The sequence below is a fragment of the Corythoichthys intestinalis genome, chromosome 8 (assembly GCF_030265065.1).
Source record: "Corythoichthys intestinalis isolate RoL2023-P3 chromosome 8, ASM3026506v1, whole genome shotgun sequence".
In the NCBI taxonomy this organism is placed as follows: Eukaryota; Metazoa; Chordata; class Actinopteri; order Syngnathiformes; family Syngnathidae; genus Corythoichthys; species Corythoichthys intestinalis.
The window spans coordinates 46983811-47004010 of record NC_080402.1 but is presented as its reverse complement, the minus strand read 5'-3'; the positions used below and the strand labels follow the sequence as shown (position 1 = coordinate 47004010).

The following is a 20200-nucleotide window of genomic DNA, read 5'->3' as shown; positions in this document are numbered from 1 at the left end:
CAATGCTGCTTTAGGCTTTAAAGGTCTGTGCTGAGTAATCATCACACACTAAATGTAACTCATTGCGTTAGCATAGCATTAGCGTTAGCATTAGCCTCAACTTTAGTGTGGCGAGCATCCTCTTAAACGCTTTACATGTAGTTTGTGGCTTCTAAGTGGGATTAATTGAAAATGTACTGCTTTTTCTGCTGAGTGTGAATTATCTTCACGAAGTGGGCGTTGTCCCTGTACATGCTACAATATTCTTGACTGTTCATTAGAAATTGTTGGGACACCTTTATTTATTTTTGGACTTAAACTTTTGAATTTTACCGATGATAGCATTTTGATTTACTGTCGACTAAATGTAGACAAAATTTGTTAAGATTTTTGTTGACTAAAACTAGACGAAGACTAACACATAGTGAAATGTGCCTAAATATGACTAAGACTACTGGGTATTTTCATCCAAAAGACTAAGACAAATTAAAAGGGCTGCTAATAACAACATTGCTTGAAACGCTAGCCGAGGTTGGTGACCTTAGACTCCATCGTTGGCTTTAAACACTACATTGAAACGCTGCTGTTTTTTTCAATACACTAGTCCAAACATAAGCGTAACAAATGTAACCAGGCTTGACACCCCATTTTGAAACTTTAATCTTTGCTCAAAACCTGAACTTTAAGCCCTAACCTTGACTTCAAACTTGATGCAAAAAAATGTGTATGAAACCCTACCCCAGGCTTCAAACACAATTTTTTAAATGTAAAACCTTGTTTGATTTGATTGAGCCCCAAACCCAAACTGGCACCAGCTCAGCTTTAAAGGGGTCAATGATCCTCCTTTCCAGATGAACCAGATGGGTGTCTGCCACCCGAATGCGGCATCCTAGTCTTGGCTCTTGCACCCGTCTGGCTCTGACAAGTTACTTCGCCATATTATTTACAAAACAGACACATCAGAAAGCAGTCAACCATTAGCCATTAGCATTCGCACGGCGGCATAGGAGAAAACAAACATGCTTCTCCGAGCAAGCGGGACGTATCAGCAGGACGGGGATAATTCGAGGAAGAACAAGCATGACGGTGTTGTCCATGCCTCCTCATGCACAAGGCAAAGGAGAGACTATGACTCTTTTCACAAGGCGCATGTTTTGGACTAAAAATGACATCATCAGGCAACTGTGCTAAAACCATGAACTCACTCAGTAACATCCTGCTAAACCCTTGGTTACAGTCTTAGAACATGCATGAAGGAATTGGTTGCGCTACTGGCTCACAGTATGATGTAGCAAAGATTGTGTATAACAAATGTATTTCTAAATCTTAGTGAATCTAATAAAAACAAAACTGAATGAGAGCCAAACATTGAAAAGCTAATGAAATTCAATACAATAAAAAATAATAAATATGAATTTAAAGTGATTGTAATGTGGAGTTGAAAAAAAAAACATATTACAAAATGAAAATAGAATAATATAGGAACAAAAATGAAAACGAAAAACGAATACATGCTAGTGTTTTTTAAATTGCAAAATTAAATCCAACAAAATTTAATACGATATTAATGAAAGTAAAACAAAAACCAAGAAAAATATACTAGTAAAACAGAAATGTATTCAATGAATAAGAATCCTAAAAAAGTGAAATCGATAACACAAAAAATACGTGACTCTCTATTAGAATGTAAAAATTAAACAAAAACTACAAATAAAAAGGTCAAATGAAAAAAAGTCCCATCATCAACGTAAACACAAAAAGGCATTTTAATTACAAAAAAATTTACAACACATAACTAACATAATACATAACTAACACTAATTAAAAAAGGTTATAAGACATCTAATGACATCTGTCGTAAGCATAAATGCTCATGACAGCGTCATGTCATAATAATGACGGACTTATGACAGCCACCACTGTCAAATAAAGTGTTACCAATGTTTCTGTGAAGAATACTTTGAAAATCTATTTCTCTTCAGTGAATGTGGCTAATGAGGTAAACATTACACTATTTGCTTGTCATGTATAATATCTGTTTGTTTGTTAATTAGGTTTATACATTACTTTTCTGTTTTCTCACGACATTTTTGGGGCACCAAAGCTACAAATAAATGTTTGTAAAAACCCAATAACAACATGAGCATTTATCGAACTCGAAAAGAGTAACAATATTGCTCTACTGACATACACGGAGATTGAGGGTAGGCAGGCGGGGCAGTGCCCTTCTCCCCAATGGCAAAAAAAATGTAAAATACCGTATTGGCCCAAATATAAGACGGCCCTGATTATAAGATGACCCATCTCTTTTTCAAGACTCAAGTTTGAAAAAAGACTTTTTGAACACCAAATTAATTTTTATACAGAAAATAATTACAGTACATTCGAAACAAATGATTATAACAATATATTTGAGAGAAAAAGCATGTTATTTTGCCTCATTCAAATCTTAATATCTGAACATTTAAATATGTAAACTAAAGTGCAATCACATTCGTAAATGAATGGCTTCTGGTTTTTCAAATGTAAATAAACCAATTTATTGTGTTAAAACAACAAAATTGCAATAACTGCATTAACCATCAAAGTGAAGTCTAACTGTAACTGTCGTCTTGAAACAAATCTGAATAAGGAAAAACATTGCAATAAAATAATGCAAACTGTTTACACTTGAGAGTAGCTTAGATCTGTCATGACAGAAAATCGCTTCAATGATATCTGGCGCCATCTAGCGTCGTGAATGGGGGGAGTAGCTGAGATCTGTCATGACAGAACATCGCTTCAATGATATCTGGCACCATCTAGCGTCATGAATGGGTATACTGTCTAGACCGTGAATATAAGACGACCCCCTATTTTTCAGTCTTATTTCAATGTCTTATATTCGGGCCAATATGGTAATTAACATTCCATTACATAAAATTAAAATAAAGACCTAGCAGGTAAAATGTTGTCAAGCAATAAAACAAATAGCAAAAATTCATGAAACGAACAAGAATCCTACAAAGTATTTCATAATGGGTCAAAATTATTTTTTGAACAGATCATGTGACTAATGTCTAAGAGACCCTAACCCTACAAACCGAGCATATATCTTGGAAATTCATTTTTATTGCTGACACTGTGGTTCAGAGTCATCGACATGTTTTGCCCCTCCTCCGACAAAAGTCAAACTCCGCCTATGTCTACTGAGTGCTCTTGTTTTAGTCGATGGTTTGTTCACAAAACAAATTCAAGATCTCAAGACCGTCTCTTGACCGACTACTCAGGTCATGCACCACATGGACATGCCCGTCACTTTGACTGCCGAAACAACAGAGAGACACCACAACGGAGATAAGGAAAGATAAATGCTCGAGACAGCATAAGTCGGGACGCGTGATTTAAAGAATGCAGTGCGCACTCTTCCTGCTTGATGGTTTCAGAAAAGTGTTTCTAATATTTGTACCGTCTTGCATGGTGACCAAAATATTAGAAACTAGCTTGTAACCTAAGCCTTGCAAACTAAGTTGTAACCACCGCCACCACCAAACTAAGTTGGAATTTTTAACTGAAATAAAACAAAAGGAATTAAATCAAGTAATAAACACACACACAAAAAAAGATTTAAAAATATATTCGTAAATTAAATATAATAAAGGATGGAGGAAAATTGGAAAAAGATCAATTTAGATCAATATAATAAAAAAAAAAACCCACACACACACACACACACACACACATATATATATATATATATATATATATATATATATATATATATATATATATATTATAATAAAGTACTCATATTAATTATAATAAAGTACTCATATTAATTGGGAAAATTAAAAAAAAAAAAAAAAACAACAACAACTGAGCAAAAAGCATAAGTAATCAACCAAATCAAAAGTATAATAAGAAGAGTATAAATACAAAGGAAAAAAAAAGTGAATAAAATATAAGTATGAGAGTTGGGACGAATTAAATTGACTCAAATTACCACAAATAAATAAAATACCATCAATTAAAAAAAAATAATAACAGGAACAAATCTGAATAAAATAGGAAGACAAAAATAACTCATTTTCAATGAATGAAATAAAATAAATTAATTCAACAAAATAAAAGCACAAATGAAGAAAAATATGAATTTCATTTATTTTCATTGTAAAAAAAAATAAATTCAGTGAAATCTAGATTAATAAAAAACTAAGAGAACTTACATACAAGGCAACGCAAGAACTATTAAAAACTGGAAAATCAAAAACACGTGAGCGCCTGAACGTATTTTCGTTCTGCAGTTCCAACCTCAGTAAGAGCAGCGTGCACGTGGCAACCGAGGCCTTGCGTTTGACACACAGCGAGAGCGAAAAAGTACATACACTCAGGTTATTTCCGCGAGGCCTGTGTCTTCTCCGCTGCAAACACACACACACACAAAAACGATACAAAGGGCAACACACACAAAACAGATTGGTGGTCAGCGTGACAAAGAGGCAAAACAACTAAAAGAGAGCAACACAGAAAAAACACATTATTGAAGGAAGCTTAGTGCGTGCGCGCACGTTCACACAACTGCATGAGTGTATACATCGTTTCCGTGTCATCGTTTCTACCAGTAACCACTAGGTGGCCACACTGTGCACAGGACAGACACACCAAGGATCAGATGGAAATGAAATGGAAAGGATTAGGTGCCAACTAACGCATTCCATGTGTACAACTTTGCAAATGATAGCATTATGTAGTAGAATGTTATGTATTACATCTATTTCTGTAATCTCCCTGACTTTTTTCAAATAAACATACAATTGTTAATAGCTAGTTAGCTGATTTGCAATAATAAACATAAAATCGCTAATAAGCCTTCTTCACATGACGTCATACCCTCTTCCGGGTCATTCAATTTCAAAAGGTATACTGAAGATTAATATTATTTACAACAAGGCAATACAGTATGTTGTTTTGCTAAATGTATACGGCGAAAAACAGACGAGACTGAAAAAGCAGTTTCTGCACTTGCACTCCTCTTTAAAAGAAACCGCTCTATTTTAAGCCAAAACAACTGTTGTGTTTGATAGAGCAACATGTCTATATACTGCCATAGCAGATTCATGGCGCATTAAGCTTCCGAACAATTTTTAATATGCCCGTTTACCCCCGTTTACAGACGTCGCGCAACCGTTTTTGTTTCAACCCAGCCATGAAAACAAGGTAAGTAATTATATTTATTATTCAAAATGTCTGTCATTTTTAGCTTAGAATCATTAATTGATGTCTAACATATCATTAAAAAAAAAAAAAAAAAAAAAAAAAAAAACAACTTCAAAAAAATATTCACTCGCATATTTTAAACTTTTAAACAATTTACGTCACAATGAAAAAAAAAAAGGTGTCTGTAAAAAAGTCACGGATATCTACCTCATAACTATCTCTAAATTGTATTTTTTTGTTTCTGTCGCATTTTCCCCGATATGTTAGATCATAAATAATCGATCCAAATAAAGAAAAATTGAAAAAAACGATTAAAAGGGTAAATATATGAAAAAGAAAATCTCGAACACTCCTTGATGTCTGTGATTCCTGCATTGCGACCCTTGTTATATTACCATGTGTCACCCATAAAATCCCCCCAAAATCCTGCTGTGGCCATTCACAGCTGTGTCTTGTGTTTTTGGACTGAAACAAGGTAAGTACGCGATAATATCTCGTTAAAGTCACGGCGTCTGCAATTCTACTCTCGCGTGCTCTCACCTCCAGATAGGGTTTTGGTGTTTAAAAAAAAAAAATTTTTTTAAATGCCCTCCCGTTCGAAAAATTTCTTCCCCAGAAAATTGAGATTTTAAGGTTTCCAATGATGTATTACACATGCATATCGGACAATTTTAAAAGTTGGCCAAATTGGGGGTCTCAGAGCGGAACTTCAAGTCACCTGAGTGTTTTCCGCCAAACATATTTCGAACTGAAATATACTATAAACATTTCTAGATTAGTTGGGAATGGAAGCTAAGTAATGCTAATAATACTAGCAACCTACCTGTGTGTAAAGCCTCACTTCGCCATGTATTTCCTTTTAATATCAATTAAATCTCATCATACGGTAGCATTGTTGTTTTTGTCAACGATGACGACAACGAATATATTTCGTCAACGAACGCTTTTTTCATGACGACGATGAGACGATAACGAGCTAAAGATATGTTATGGGAGACTAAAACATAATGAGACGAATGCCAGTTTTCTTCTGACGAGAACAAGACGAAAATGCGCAATAGTTTCCATCTCATGTTCATAATGTGTGAATTTATATGTAGTTAACATCGTAGCAGTGTCTGGTTGTGTCACTTGTGACATGCTGCGCCCCCCCATCTTCTCGACTCACCAGTGTGTCGTCTCCAGTCTCCATGCAGGCTTGCACACACGGTAAGATTTGTTTTCTTGGCCAGAGAGATTATGCAATGTTGCTTTAGCCTTTAAATATCTGAGCTGACTGATCATCACACACTAAATGTAATTCGTAGTGTTATGTCGACATATGTTTCTATTGATTCTCATAACAATATATCTAACCAGCCTTTTCCCACACTCACAGTCACTCCTTGTTGTCACACCAGTGTATGTTATCCAAGGGGAGTTCTAACCTCCCCAAGATGCTTATTCACTGTTTTGTCTAGGAGGGGGCACTAAGCTACTCTGGGGATTTCTGCACTGTTTGTTACGCAAATATAAACTGTATGATTATCGAAGGTTGAGAGACTTCTACTCGAGACACCTCGGTAGACTCTCCTGGCTAGCCAGCATCTTTCCTACTCCTGAATTGTGTGTCGTCATCTCCTGTTCGTTAAAAGACTTAAAGAACCTGTAAAAATGAAAAACCGACTCTCTTTTCTCCCAGTTAGCATAGCATTCACGTTTGCATTAGCATACCTGTCAAGTTGTACGGTTTCGGCGTAATTTGTACAAGTGAGCACTGACTTTTAAATGTGTACGCCGTACGTTCAAAATCTGTACGTTTTTCGCGCATTACTTTTTTTGTCCGTTCAGATTTTGTCACTGTTTCAGTAACGAGACAATGCACCGTATTAGTCTGTAGCCCTTTGCTCGCTAGAATGGCGTACCGCAAGCAAAACGTCACTTCCGCTCATCAATATTCATGACATTAGCCACTGTTGCTAAGTAAGGACAAGCCACCGTTTGTCCCTAATAGGAAATGAATGGGAATCGTGTACGAAGGAGATGTTTACAGAGTTAAACCTACCAATTCTCTCCGAAAATGATGTGCCTGGTACCAAATTCACTGGCAAAGATGTGGAAGAACATAAAAATGTTCAGTTAAAGAGATGGTTTTAGTGTCGAAGGCTGAAAAAGACAAAAAAAAACGAGCCGACCTAAGCATAGCTTTAGCTTTTTCATCGACGCAACTGACAATGACATTCTCCTGTTTCAACAAGCTATCCTTTACCATCAGCCCTGTCTTTCTTATATATCTTCTGATTGTCCTACGTCTCTTAACGTTCTTGGGGGTAATTTAGTTAGCTTTGTGTAGCGATCGCAAATGCTACTCAATGACAGCCAACGAACACTTTTAATTTTTTCATTGATAACACATCTTAATCCTATAATTTATTTACACTTCCCCCTTACTAAAGTTGTTTTTTTCATATATATATATATATATATATATATATATATATATATATATATATATATATATATATATCAGGAAATTAGAATATTGTGTATTCTAATTTCCTGAGACAGTCCTGTATATATACACAGGACTGTCTCAAAAAATTAGAATATTGTGTATTCTAATTTCCTGAGACAGTCCAGTATATTAGGGCTGTCAAAATTATCGCGTTAACGCGCGGTAATTAATTTTTTTAATTAATCACGTTAAAATATTTGACGCAAGTAAGAAGAAAGTATTCTGCCTTTTGTTAAGTTTTACAGCAAGGCTTTTTTTGCTGTCCAACAGCGAACTCTTGTGGTCGCTTTGCGACATGGTTTATTATTTTTTTGCCAGTTCATTATGGCTGCACGACGTCTCGGGCTGATAATGTTGTGCTTATATGATCCTTGGACAAGATTTGTCCGTAAGTATGGTTGTTGTAAAGAATGTACATACTATGTTAGTAAGCGAAATGTTATATTTTTTGTATGAGACGCTTATTGTTTATGTTTAGTGAACCTGTCTAGCGTGCTAAGCTAACGTCGTTGCTAATGCAATGCTTGTGTACTTTTATTTTGTAGTTTTACGACGGTCTAAAGAGGACAATGGTTTGAGGCCATTTTATTAATAAATCAGATGAAAAAGGAAGAAGTCTGATTATTAAGGCGTCGTTCACTAGCTGTCTAGCTTTGGAAAAAGTAGACGCTTCGGAGTGAGGACAGCATAGACAGATTTAAAGGACAGTAGAGTGAAATGCCCACTATAGTCCTTATGTACCGTATGTTAAATGTATATATCCATCTTGTGTCTTATCTTTCCATTCCAACAAATTATTTTACAGAATATATATATAATTTACTGAAAAATATGGCATATTTTATAGATGGTTTGAATTGCAATTAATTGCGATTAATTACAATTAATTAATTTTTAAGCTGTAATTAACTCAATTAAAAATTTTAATCGTTTGACAGCCCTAATATATATATATATATATATATATATATATATATATATATATATATATATATATATATATATATAAATATTTAATTCCAGAAATTTGTTCCACAGCCCGAAAACCTTCACTAAACCCTTAATAAATACTGCCGTTACTGTTGCAAATAGCAATTACAATGAGCAAAACAAATAAATTATGAATACAAATCGTAATAATAATATAATAATAGTAATAATAATAATAAAACCTGTAATAATGTAACAAATTGGTTTGTGATGTGGTGGATGCATTTTGCGTGGTGTACTTTAATGCATCGCGTGGCTGACGACAGAGTGAGAGAGAGAGTGCAGTTGAGATATTTCTTTCTGTTTTAACGTGCTGTTGTTGCTGGCGTTAACTGCCGTGGACAGTTGGCGGGTTCTGTTGCACAAGTTCTGAAATTAATGATTAAAAACCTGACGAAGCTGGCGATCTCTTTGGCGATGGTACCACAATAATTGTCACCTTAACTAATAAAGACTGGCGAACGGAGGAGTATTGTCAAGCAGTTCACGGATGCGCATCCCACGATCATATTTTCCTATCATTTCCATCTTCATTTCAATGGTAAGCCTCACCTTTTTCACCACCTGCTTTAATATTCTTGGAACACATGTTGATTTCTCTCACAAGAAAATCCACTGTGCGTCCGTCTTGCGGGAAAACAATGAAATTGCGACGCTGTCATAAATCGTCATATTTCAAGCATTTCGTAAGATGTAGAAACATATGGCGAGTCAAATTTTACGTCGGATGTCGAAAAGATTGTGTGTCAAAGCCATCGTATGTCGAGGTACCATCCTATTATCATCCAAAGGACTAAGACCAAAATTAAAAGGGCTGCCAAAAACAACGCTGCACGATAGTCACGTCATTTTAACGTGTACCTTTCGAATTCAAATGACTTTTGTTGGATAATGGAGCAGTGCACACATTCACCATTGAAGAAATACCGAAGATACACTCCTATTGCTAGTTGAGTGACAGCACTGTTAATAGGGCTTATTATGCCTTCTCGTGATCACAAATTTTTGCCTTGTGAAAATATACAGTATATATTGTTTGCTGCCTCTTAATTACAAACATACGTACAAATGTACAATTGTACAAACAACCTTGTGATTACAAACTTAACAATGAACCTACAGGTACTTTCTAGTTATTGAATTGCTTCGCTTTTGATTGACAGTTTATTACAGCCATCAATGCTACCTTGCATATACGAACATATACAGTAATTGTTTATTAAGGAGATGTCTCGTGTGTACGAATTACTTAGTTATTAATGTGCTACATGACGACAAACAACTATGTTCAGTTATCAAACCATCTAATGATCACAAGTATCAAATTGTTGACATTTAATAAGCCTTCTCCAACAATTGTTGAGTCAAAAGACAAGGCTCTACCGTTGAAGCGTCAATTGTGGCGATGAGTTATGGCATAAATGTAGGAAAGGGGCTAAAGTTTTGATGTGGTGCTTGGTGCATGTGGAGGGGTGACGGATATTAAGCTAATGACAGCTAGTTGGGTAAACTACTAGCTACTTTAAATTATTCTGCTAAATGCGAAAGAATTGGCCCACTCCAGTTTTCAGTGCCTCAGTTATTGGTTTAAGGGAGTGCCGATTGGTGTGAAGGGGGGCGGGGGACAATGAAAAGAAGAGGAAGACTGAAGTAAATTTCAAGTCATGGTATTAGCTGTATTTATACGAAGAATATTTTGACTTGTGAAATGCTATTGGCACATTTTTTCTCCGGGTCAAGTCATGTTGCTTTTTACATTTTATCTCTAAAAAATATATATATAATTGTTCCACAAATTATGACTGAAATGCCTAGCTGCAAAAATATATTTTCTTCTATACTTTGATAGGAATCCAACTTTTTTCTTCATGGTACAACATTTTTTTTATACAAATGTATTCCCTTAACATTGGTATTGCCACTCAAATTGTAAAACGAAATGTGAAAATCACTTCATCCGCATGATATTTTGACAATTTCGTGAAAAAAAGAATCTATTCTCATCATGATTATGCCTTACTTAGAAAAACTTAATACATGACTTTAAATATTTATTTAAAATGTAAGCAATGCAACCTTCTTCTCTGAATTAAAAAAAAGAGAAATGTGTACTAAATGTAAAATGTGTACTAATTTTGTAAAAATATGTCTTCACCCTTCCATAAAATTACTACAGTCAGTATAATTTATTTGAAATAATGTACTGCTAGGATGCATGAAGGATCTATCTTCTTGAGAGAGAAGTCCTTCCTTATTGTCAGTTTTTTTTCCTTTGACTAAGTTTTGGAGAAACATATTAACATAATTAAAACATCTTACAAATCATGGAGATTTTTTTTTTTTTTACAGACTATGGAAAGATATAAAGATGAAAGAAAATCTGAGATACAAGTTTTGCTACTCCCAAGTGTGACCAGAGAATGCATTCAACTCAATTTAATTGCACCACAGCAAACATTTCTTTCTTTTTAACATGTGCCTGATACTCGTTGCACAGTGCGTTCATCAGATTGCAATGACTTGTTTAAAATCACGTCAGTCCTCCTTATTGCTGGATGAGTGATTAAAAAAAAATATGTGCAGGGATAAGCGTGGGAGGATGGTGGTGGAGGGAGAGAGTTTGGTTTCGGAATGGATGGAGGGTGGGGGGCATGGAGGTGCTCACTTGGTTGTCTGCTGAGAGGCGGGGCATGGAGAGGGTGCGCCCGTGCCCATCCATTGGGTGACAGGGCTCGGTGTCGGAGTACCCGTCCCGCCCCATCTCCCGCATCTCTACCGTCTGCAAGAAGACAACGACAGGAGGCGTGACCGCTGTCCACCTGGCAGGGGGTACTTTAGCCAGTGTGTGAGGTGCGTCTCATCTCAATTTATACCAAAATAGGACAAATCAATGAGCTAAATGCATCTTTTGCCAGCTCCTATATTAAAATTTGACTGAATCCACACCAAAAATGGAAGGATAAGTAAAAAAAAAAAGTGCATTAGAATATGATACGACACTCAAGAAGCTTATTGCTGCTATGCCCGGGGGAAAAAAAAAAAAAAAAAAAAAAAAAATCATGTACGAAATTCATGATGTTAAAACCTAAAATTGATTGGATTATGCTGTAAAATGTATTACATTAAAAACAATAAATTGATCACCTAATTAAATTAAAATCAAATAAGAATAAAATTTAAAAATCATACATTTATCAACTTTTTGAAGGTCTGTGTGGCAGCAGTACACTTCAGTACAGGAAGACAATGTCAAAACAAAAGTAAATAATAAAAAAGAATGAGAATTAATCAATGTAAATAAATATAAATGCTAACAAAACTGAAATCAGAACAATTAGATACAATGATAAAAAATCATAATAAAATGAATAATACATTAAAATAAAATGACTTTAGACTTGCTGCTGCCAGTTATGGTATGGAGAGGTATTACGCCACAACGCTAGCAGAGAATTAAACGAGAGATCAACATAAAAAATTAAACTCAAATAGCGATCAAGCTATTTTTGAACCAAAAATTCATTTACTCTGCGGGTAGGTGAAAATTGAAAAATAACTGCTTTTCCCAGATCGATTGCAAGCACAACAAACTAGCACTGAGGTCTATGCTAATGCTGCTAGTGTCTAGCGTCCACCCAAACAGATTGAAATCCAAATACACACACTAAAATACGAATATAGGATACTGTTACTGGACTGAAGAAAACATTTAACATACTTAACAAGGCCAAAGCTTTATTTCCATCCAATTGTTTCAGAGCGCACTAATGAAAAAGTTGAGAGAAGCGTTTGGACTGAAAAAAAAAAAAAGGTTTCACATTCGATGTTCTCTTTCTGAAAAGTACGGTAATACTTATTCACAAGAACAACGATAATAGAAAAAAAGACCCCATCCCCTGAAAAACTTTCTATTCTCAAAAAATATTGTCAATGCTTAAAAACACTTTATTTTCTATGATAATTAACTAGAATACAGCGGCAACTCTTCTTACAAAATTAATTAGTTCTGAAAGTAGTTTCGTAACTTGAAAAATCTGTGAGACGTCTTTTCCATGTAAATGGTCAAATCCGTTCCAAGCCTCCCAAAATTCAGACATAATTTTTTTATAATGCATAAAAATGCATCGAAACATGTCACATATACAGTTAGATCATTGTACAATAAACATAAAACCTGAGTTGTGCATAATGTAAAAAAAAAACAAAAATAGAGAAAAGAATAAAAGTTAATACAGTCATGTAAAGCTGTTGGAACACGAGGGGCGAATGAAGAGGACGCTGGGATACACACATATACATACAATAAAGGTCCTTCTTACCCCGGTAACACACCAGGCACGTCTACGGCGCGTCAGCAATGCCGGTGTGACAACGCACCACTGACGCTCGCCGTCAATTTCTATAGGACGCGTTTTACGAGCAAAGCGTCTGTGGAGCGGCTCGATCGGTTCACGCGAGGATTGCAAGATCGTGCGAGAGTAGCTGGTATTTAAAGATAATAATACAACAACCATTTGCCTTTCAGACCCTGCGTGTTGGTCAGCTTTCTTTTTGAAAGAAAGAAGCAAAAAGTCCTGTGCTAAAAAGAAAAGCAATCCCAATGACAAAGATTTTGACTTGTATTTTACAAATGAAATGCCTCAATGAATCATTTTTTTCCTTATGAACAGTTTTCCAAAGCTATATTGATGGATTTTCTCAAGTTAAAGCGCCACGCAGTAATTAATAAATTTAACTGTGTAAGTATCATTCTTATTATTTAATTACAGGTGTTTTGGCTTATTTAATTTTACTTATATGGGCTATTATTTACAGTATTTTAGTATGTATTTATGTTAGTGCTGTCAAATTGATCGCGTTAACGGGTGGTAATTATTTTTTAAATTAATCACGTTAAAATATTTGACACATTTAACGCATGCGTGGAATGACCCACTCATGCATTGCCTCAAACAGATGACAATGACGCCGTTTGTTGCAGATTGAGAGCTAAGAGGCTGAGAAAGGCGAGTGGACACAGGCGTTCACTGTACCGCGCTGTTTATTTGCATAAGCTTTGGCAACTCTTTCACAACAAACATAAGTAGTGCAAGCACAACAAAAATAATATTCCTATCTCTTTAAAAGTATAATGTTCACAAAAAGAAAAGCGCTCAATGCTAAGAGAACTGGCATTCCCTTTTAAAATAGCTATGCAAAATACACAAAAAACTGAGTCAGACTTTGGTCAAACTCTATTAAAAAATTTCGCTTAGCTCAACAAATACACTACAAATTGGCTTGATTTCAAAGAAATTTAAAATTCGCCATTGACACCTTGTGGTGTATTTCAATCACTACCTTACGTAGTTAAAGACACTGTGGACGAACGGCATTAACTAGCAGGCATTGTTGACGTCGCCGACTAGTTAATTTTTTTGATTAAAAATTTTTACAAATTTTATTGAAACGAAAACATTAAGAGGGGTTTTCATATAAAATTACAATAACTTGTACTAACATCTATCTTTTAACAATTACAAGTCTTTCTATCCGTGGATCCCTTTAACAGAAAGAATGTTAATAATGTTAATGCCATCTTGTGGATTTATTGTTATAATAAACAAACACAGTACTTATGTACAGTATGTTGAATGTATATATCCGTCTTGTGTCTTATCTTCCATTCCAACAATAATCTACATAAAAAAATGCAATTCATTACGATTAATTTTTAAGCTGTGATTAACTCGATTAAAAATTTTAATCGTTTGACAGCCCTAATTTATGTTTTACAAATGTGATGTAGTATTCATTTATATTCTATATTTTATGTTGTATAATTTTAGTTCCTATGTGAATATTAGTTCCTACTAGTTTTGTTATTGTAGGAGGGTTTTGTATTGAACATGGGGGTATTGGTGCGCACCGCGCCAAGATTAAAAGCAGAGTTGATACTGTCCTGCCGTGTTGGTTACAGTATTATCATAGCAGAGAAGACAGCAGTAAATCAACAACAAGTAAATTGTGACCCAATCTACCCACAGCCTCAAGAGATCTGATGGACTCGGAAAATAAGGGTTACGATTGCATATTATTTTGAAAATCGACCGGATCCACCGTATTTTTGCACAAGTGACTTCTGGTCTGCCGGATCCTACCTAGTAGTATTGACGCAGCAGTGTCACGTCTCGTCAAATAATAAACTTCCGTTCCTTTCACGGGCGAAGCGTTGAGCCACTTCTGTGACGCGCCTTAAACGCAGCCGCACTGCGCCTGGTGTGCACTGCCTGACTGACTTTAACGGCCACGTTTCACCTCGTTGACGTGACGGCATCGTTGTCGCGCCATGGACATGCCTGGTGTGCTACCAGGGTTAGCTAAATGGAGGCCAGGAATGCCAGGCAATAGCCAATGGCAGCGCAGCCATAAGTATGTTACGCTCAGTAAACTCTGGGAGCTGCGAGTACCAGCCATACTGTATTTTTGGTTTTCATATCCTGAAATTTCCATAGTAATAAGAGGCAACATTATCCAGTTGAGGCGTGTCTTAACCTGAAAATTCTGTATGTACAGACGTACGTAATTAGAGGTAGCACTCTAACAATTAACCAACCCTCTGAAAAAAAAATCAAACTTGTAGGCACACTTGCTAAACAAAAAGATTATTTACATTATTCTAACTCTAAAAGGTGTTTCTTATTTTTAAAAAGATGAAAATATACAATTTTTTATTTTTATAAAGATGAAATTTAAGTTTAATTTAAGTTAGGATTATTATTATTCTCTCAGCAGTCACAAGATACCAAATACCTCACATACCTCAGATCTTCTACAACCAATACAGTTCTTGCTTGGATGGTTGTTTTTTTGAGTATGAAGAATCGGTAAATGGTGAGATGAGCCACATGAGCAGTACACAACACTTTGCATCTCTTTGATGATGGCTCAACCATACCATAATAGTCATATGCCTGTTGGCATGGCAGGAACACTGTGTTGTGCTCGTCATACCTGCGGGTTGTGGCGGTTGTCGTGGAGGTCGTCAGGGTATGGTCTGTCAGGGCTCCAGTTACCCGTCTTTTGGAACATTTCCTGGGCCTTGGTGGTCATCCACGACTGGCTCTCGGTCATGCCACCGCCTTCAGAAGGTCTGTGATAGAATATGATGACAAGGTATGTTGACACAGTCAATCATCACAAGGCCATTCAAAGCCTACGTTCACACTACAGGTCAATCCCGATTTCTTTGCCCCTATGTGATTTTTTTTCATGGAGTGTGAACAGTGCAATTCTTTTTCAATGTCTCATTTGTTTCTTTTCTCTCTTTTTTTTAATTTATTTTTTAAAAATCATTTAAAAAACAACTGACATTACTATATGTTGATGAGTTGAATGAATACTAACATGCTGTTGACATTGTCGGGTTGCGTGCCAGGGAGGCTGTTCAGCCCCCCAAGACCGTCGGTACCATCGCCTTCTGGTGGTGCTTCCATTCGCTGAAACATTAATGGTGGTCGGTTCTGTGTGAGATACCAAAGTAGCCTCAGTAAGAAAAAGGAGGACGGTGGGTGGAGTGGATAAATGTGGAAAACAGAACAAACATAGACAGAGGATGCACTCGTGGCATGATCCCACACGGGGACACCATCAGCACCACGGGGCTTTGTACAGGTGAAGTCTGACAGCTGATCTGGGATCAGGACTCACCTGTGACTTAAGAAACTTTTCCATTGCACTTCAGAGACTTTAATTGTAGGAATTGGTGCTTTGGGGTACTTGGCATCATAATTTGAAGCCAAATTTAACCCAGGCTTGAAACCCTACTTTTTAAACTCTAACCCCAGTTGGAAAACCCCCCCAACAGTCACGAACATCTAACCAAGGCTTCACTTCACACTAACTTGAAGCTTCAAACCAAGATATGTAACCCTAAGTCTTGTTGGAAACTCTAACCCTCTCAAACAACCCTTACTCAGGCGTAGAAAATTAATTTGAAACATTAACCCTCATTTAAAACTCTAAATTACAGTTCAAAACACTAAACCTGACTTCAAACCCTACTTTAAAGACCCAACCTGTGGTTCAAACACAAATCTAAAACCTTTAACCTTGTTGGATAACCTGAACATAGCACTAAAGGCTGAGTTATGCTTCTGCGACAGACCTACACCGTCAAGACAGACCCGATTTACAACCCTCCGCCGTAGCCTGACGTGCACCTCCACAGATTCCTAACTGGGCGTCACGTCAACGTGTGGAGACGTGACGCAAATGGACTGTGATTGGTCCGCTCAGACTGTTGTTTTCGGTTCAGCGTGCAATCACGCCATTTTGAAACATTGTTGTGCTACACGCATAAATGGACCAAGCCGACGAGAGTACCATCGAAGAGGTCCGCGAGTACGACAACCTCTACAATGTCTTTTCAAGACATTATTAAGATGGCTTGTGTGTTCTGAAGCGAATGGCCACACAAAACGGTGACACAGTCGGCCAAACACTGCCAGTGTTTGATCACTTTATGTTGTATTTTTGGTTGGTGCACTTTATCATTTATTGTGTACATATGTTTGCTGTGAGTCTGTGACTTATTTTACATTTCAAGTATGTGAAGAATAAAGTCCAGGTTTGGTGTCAAAAGAGTTGTTATGATGTTTTATTTTCAACACCAGACAGTTCACACACTTGATACATCATCACTAGCCATGTTTACATGCTGACTTTTATTCATACCGATTCAAATAATTCCGAATGGAAATTTCAGATCAGCTGTTTACATGTCACTTCATCTATTCCGATCCAGCGTTTACAGCCTTTATTCCGAAAGGACGTTTGACAACTGCCGTCCGACATGCGCAGATTAATCAAAACAAAGCGTCACGTTGCAAAACATGGAGATCGATCGTCGGAGTGCTGCTGTTTTAACTTTAACCCACTTGTTGTGTTTGTGGGGTCGTATCCGCTTCTGCTGTTTTGCTCTTTTGCCTTGTAGTAGCCGGTTTTCCACCGGTTTCTAATCTGGTCAACGCTCCGGTCTATTCCGGCTTCGTGTAACCTCTCGTGAACTTTTTTAAAATAGTTCACTGTTCCTCGTTTTACGCCCGTCTAAGCGAGCAATTATATTCAATTCTTTTAAAGTTTGAATTAAATACAATCTTTCCGCCGGACTCCAATTAGGTGCGCTGTGCTTGGAAGCCATGTTGCAAGTGACGTTACTTACGTCACAAAGTGACGTCACCACGTCAGTACGGAGCATGTGCAGAAAGAACGCAACCAGACACCATTCCGCTTCCCTGTTTACATGATATAATTTTACTTCTAATCGGTTTGGGAAAAGGAATATTCCACCCCTGTGAATCGGAATGAAATTCCATTCGGTTTGGGCCTGTTCATTCCGAATGAGGTGTTTATGTGGAACACATTTATTCGGTTTGAACAAATATTCCGATTGTAATTGGAATATTTGGCTCCATGTAAATGTGGCAACTGATTGAGAGAGCCTCGGTGCTTTTATGATAAAGTGTTTACTATCAAGGCTTCCAATGCAGTTTGGGAAGTTCCATAGCCACCAGAAATCTGCTATGGCTTCCCACTGGCTGGTTGTAGGACACAGCAAAAAAATCGGGCTGGAGGGCTGTCCACAATGCTTTGCAGACCTCAGACAAAACACTGGACACATTGCTCGACAACAGTTTGAAGCTAGCCGCTTGCTGGCTTCCATCCGAGGCTAGAATTCGTAATGAATCTGCCAGCCTCTGTGTGGCATCAACAGTCAGACAGACCGCCTCCGCAACCATCTTCTGCGTCACCTGCGCCTCAAGATTTGTATGATCAACATTTGTTGTTCAATGTTGATGACCTGAAGATCCACATTCAAGCGTTCCATTTTCGTTGGCATTGTTGCGTAACCGGAAGAAAACTGGAGGAAGTCAACAAGAGTCCCTCAAAACCGTATAAACACAATGCCACACCCCTCTAGTGGCTTGGCGGTGAATTACAGAGCAACGCGTTCCCTTGCCGCAGAACTATCGAATGCTTATTCACGCCGTAGGGTCTACATCGTCACCACGCCGTCACCGCAACGCAGAAGCAAAACTTAGGTTTAAAACCCTCAACGTGCTGTAGTTCGAAATGAGTGACTTCTGAGCAACACTATTGTTAGCCTACTCTAATATCTATAGATATTTGTGCATAGTGGGTACTGTTGCATATTTTGTAGTATCGCGATAACTCCAGTTCTAGCAGGTATAGTGCAATGGAAAAGGTTCTTAAACAAATGATCTCAGACCTGCGTCAAAAGGGAACTTCCACCATTGGGTGAGTGAGCTTTTGTCACTATCCCATACACAATAAAGACATGTGAGGAGGTAGACATACTATATACATAACAAAGACTGTGTGTGTCAGGATACATTCACACACAATATGTAAATATATTGATGTAACAAACATGAATGAGGGGACATTTCCAGCGTGACTTTTGAGTTTGCCTGCCATGGCCTCCATCAGCTGAATGGATCATGGTGACAAACTAGTTACATGGCCACACCCACTCAGGCATGTCAAGGCTCATTTATGTTCAATATGCCACATCCAAACCCAGACTTCAAACATTAATTTATACTCAAACCCAGGCTTGAAATGCCTATTTCAATTCAAATGCTAAACGGGTCATATTTTTTAATATGGTGCCATTTGTGTCCTCCATATACTAGTAAATTAAGCTGTACTTCCACCGCTATATAAGTATAACACCATTTACCATAAAGTTGAAAAAAAAAAAAAAACACTCATTCTTTTTATTGTGCATTATCAATTGCAGTCTATTATAAAGTCAATGCTTTGAATTAAATATATAATTCAAAAAAGGTTTTCTGTTCGTCCTTTCAGTGTCACTGTCCATTCTGTTGTGTTAGTGTCCCTTTTGGAAAATTTCCCATTTATTAATGACATCACCCTTCTGAGATCATCATCACACCATTGGTGGGAAATTCAACAGTTGTAAGCAATTTTATTTTTTATGAAATTAAAAATGATATTAAAGGGAACCTCGGACTTAAAGAATTGTTGGCTCTAATAAGCCACAATTGTTCTCTTTTACTAAAATATATTGTTGGAAACACATAAAATATTGCCATTGACTTTAAAATCTATAATATTTAGTAAATGTTTTGACCTATGGAGGGCTCCATGTTTTATGCCCACATTGGACTCTTGTGATGATGAGGTAGTTTGTAACTCACTAGACGAACACTAACGGTCTTTTGCAATTCCATCTACGCGGCGAGACGTCTATCACATGTGCACGTCGGTTAAAAGCGGCGAGAACTTAGTATTTGTGTTTTTAGTGAGTCTTTTATTACCTTTTAATTGCCTCAAAATACTTTATGCATGTTTCCCTCTCATATTTTTAAGCATCGTGTTTTCTTGTGGTAGCTTTAAAGCAGATTGTTGATCTGCTGACTTTATTAATCCCGTAGCCTATTTAAACCTCCCTTATTTGATATTACTACATTTAAGTATTTTCTTAAGGCAGCTTTATTATGTTCTGCCTGTATG

At 36.8% G+C, this 20200-nt stretch overlaps 1 protein-coding gene across 15 annotated transcripts in view; it reads right to left on the bottom strand.

The window, feature by feature from the left end:
* The window catches only part of cacna1ab (calcium channel, voltage-dependent, P/Q type, alpha 1A subunit, b), a 197698-nt gene that overhangs the window by 8310 nt on the left and 169188 nt on the right, over positions 1-20200 (bottom strand). For 10 of the 15 annotated variants that reach the window (XM_057843193.1, XM_057843197.1, XM_057843199.1 and 7 more), the window contains 4 exons: positions 16046-16161; positions 15653-15791; positions 11325-11438; positions 4344-4379 (listed from right to left, as the gene is read on the bottom strand). In XM_057843193.1, the coding sequence (XP_057699176.1) occupies positions 4344-4379; positions 11325-11438; positions 15653-15791; positions 16046-16161 (405 nt within the window). The remainder of the gene's footprint in view (positions 1-4343; positions 4380-11324; positions 11439-15652; positions 15792-16045; positions 16162-20200) is intronic. The other 5 variants (XM_057843204.1, XM_057843205.1, XM_057843207.1 and 2 more) reach the window with 3 other exon arrangements.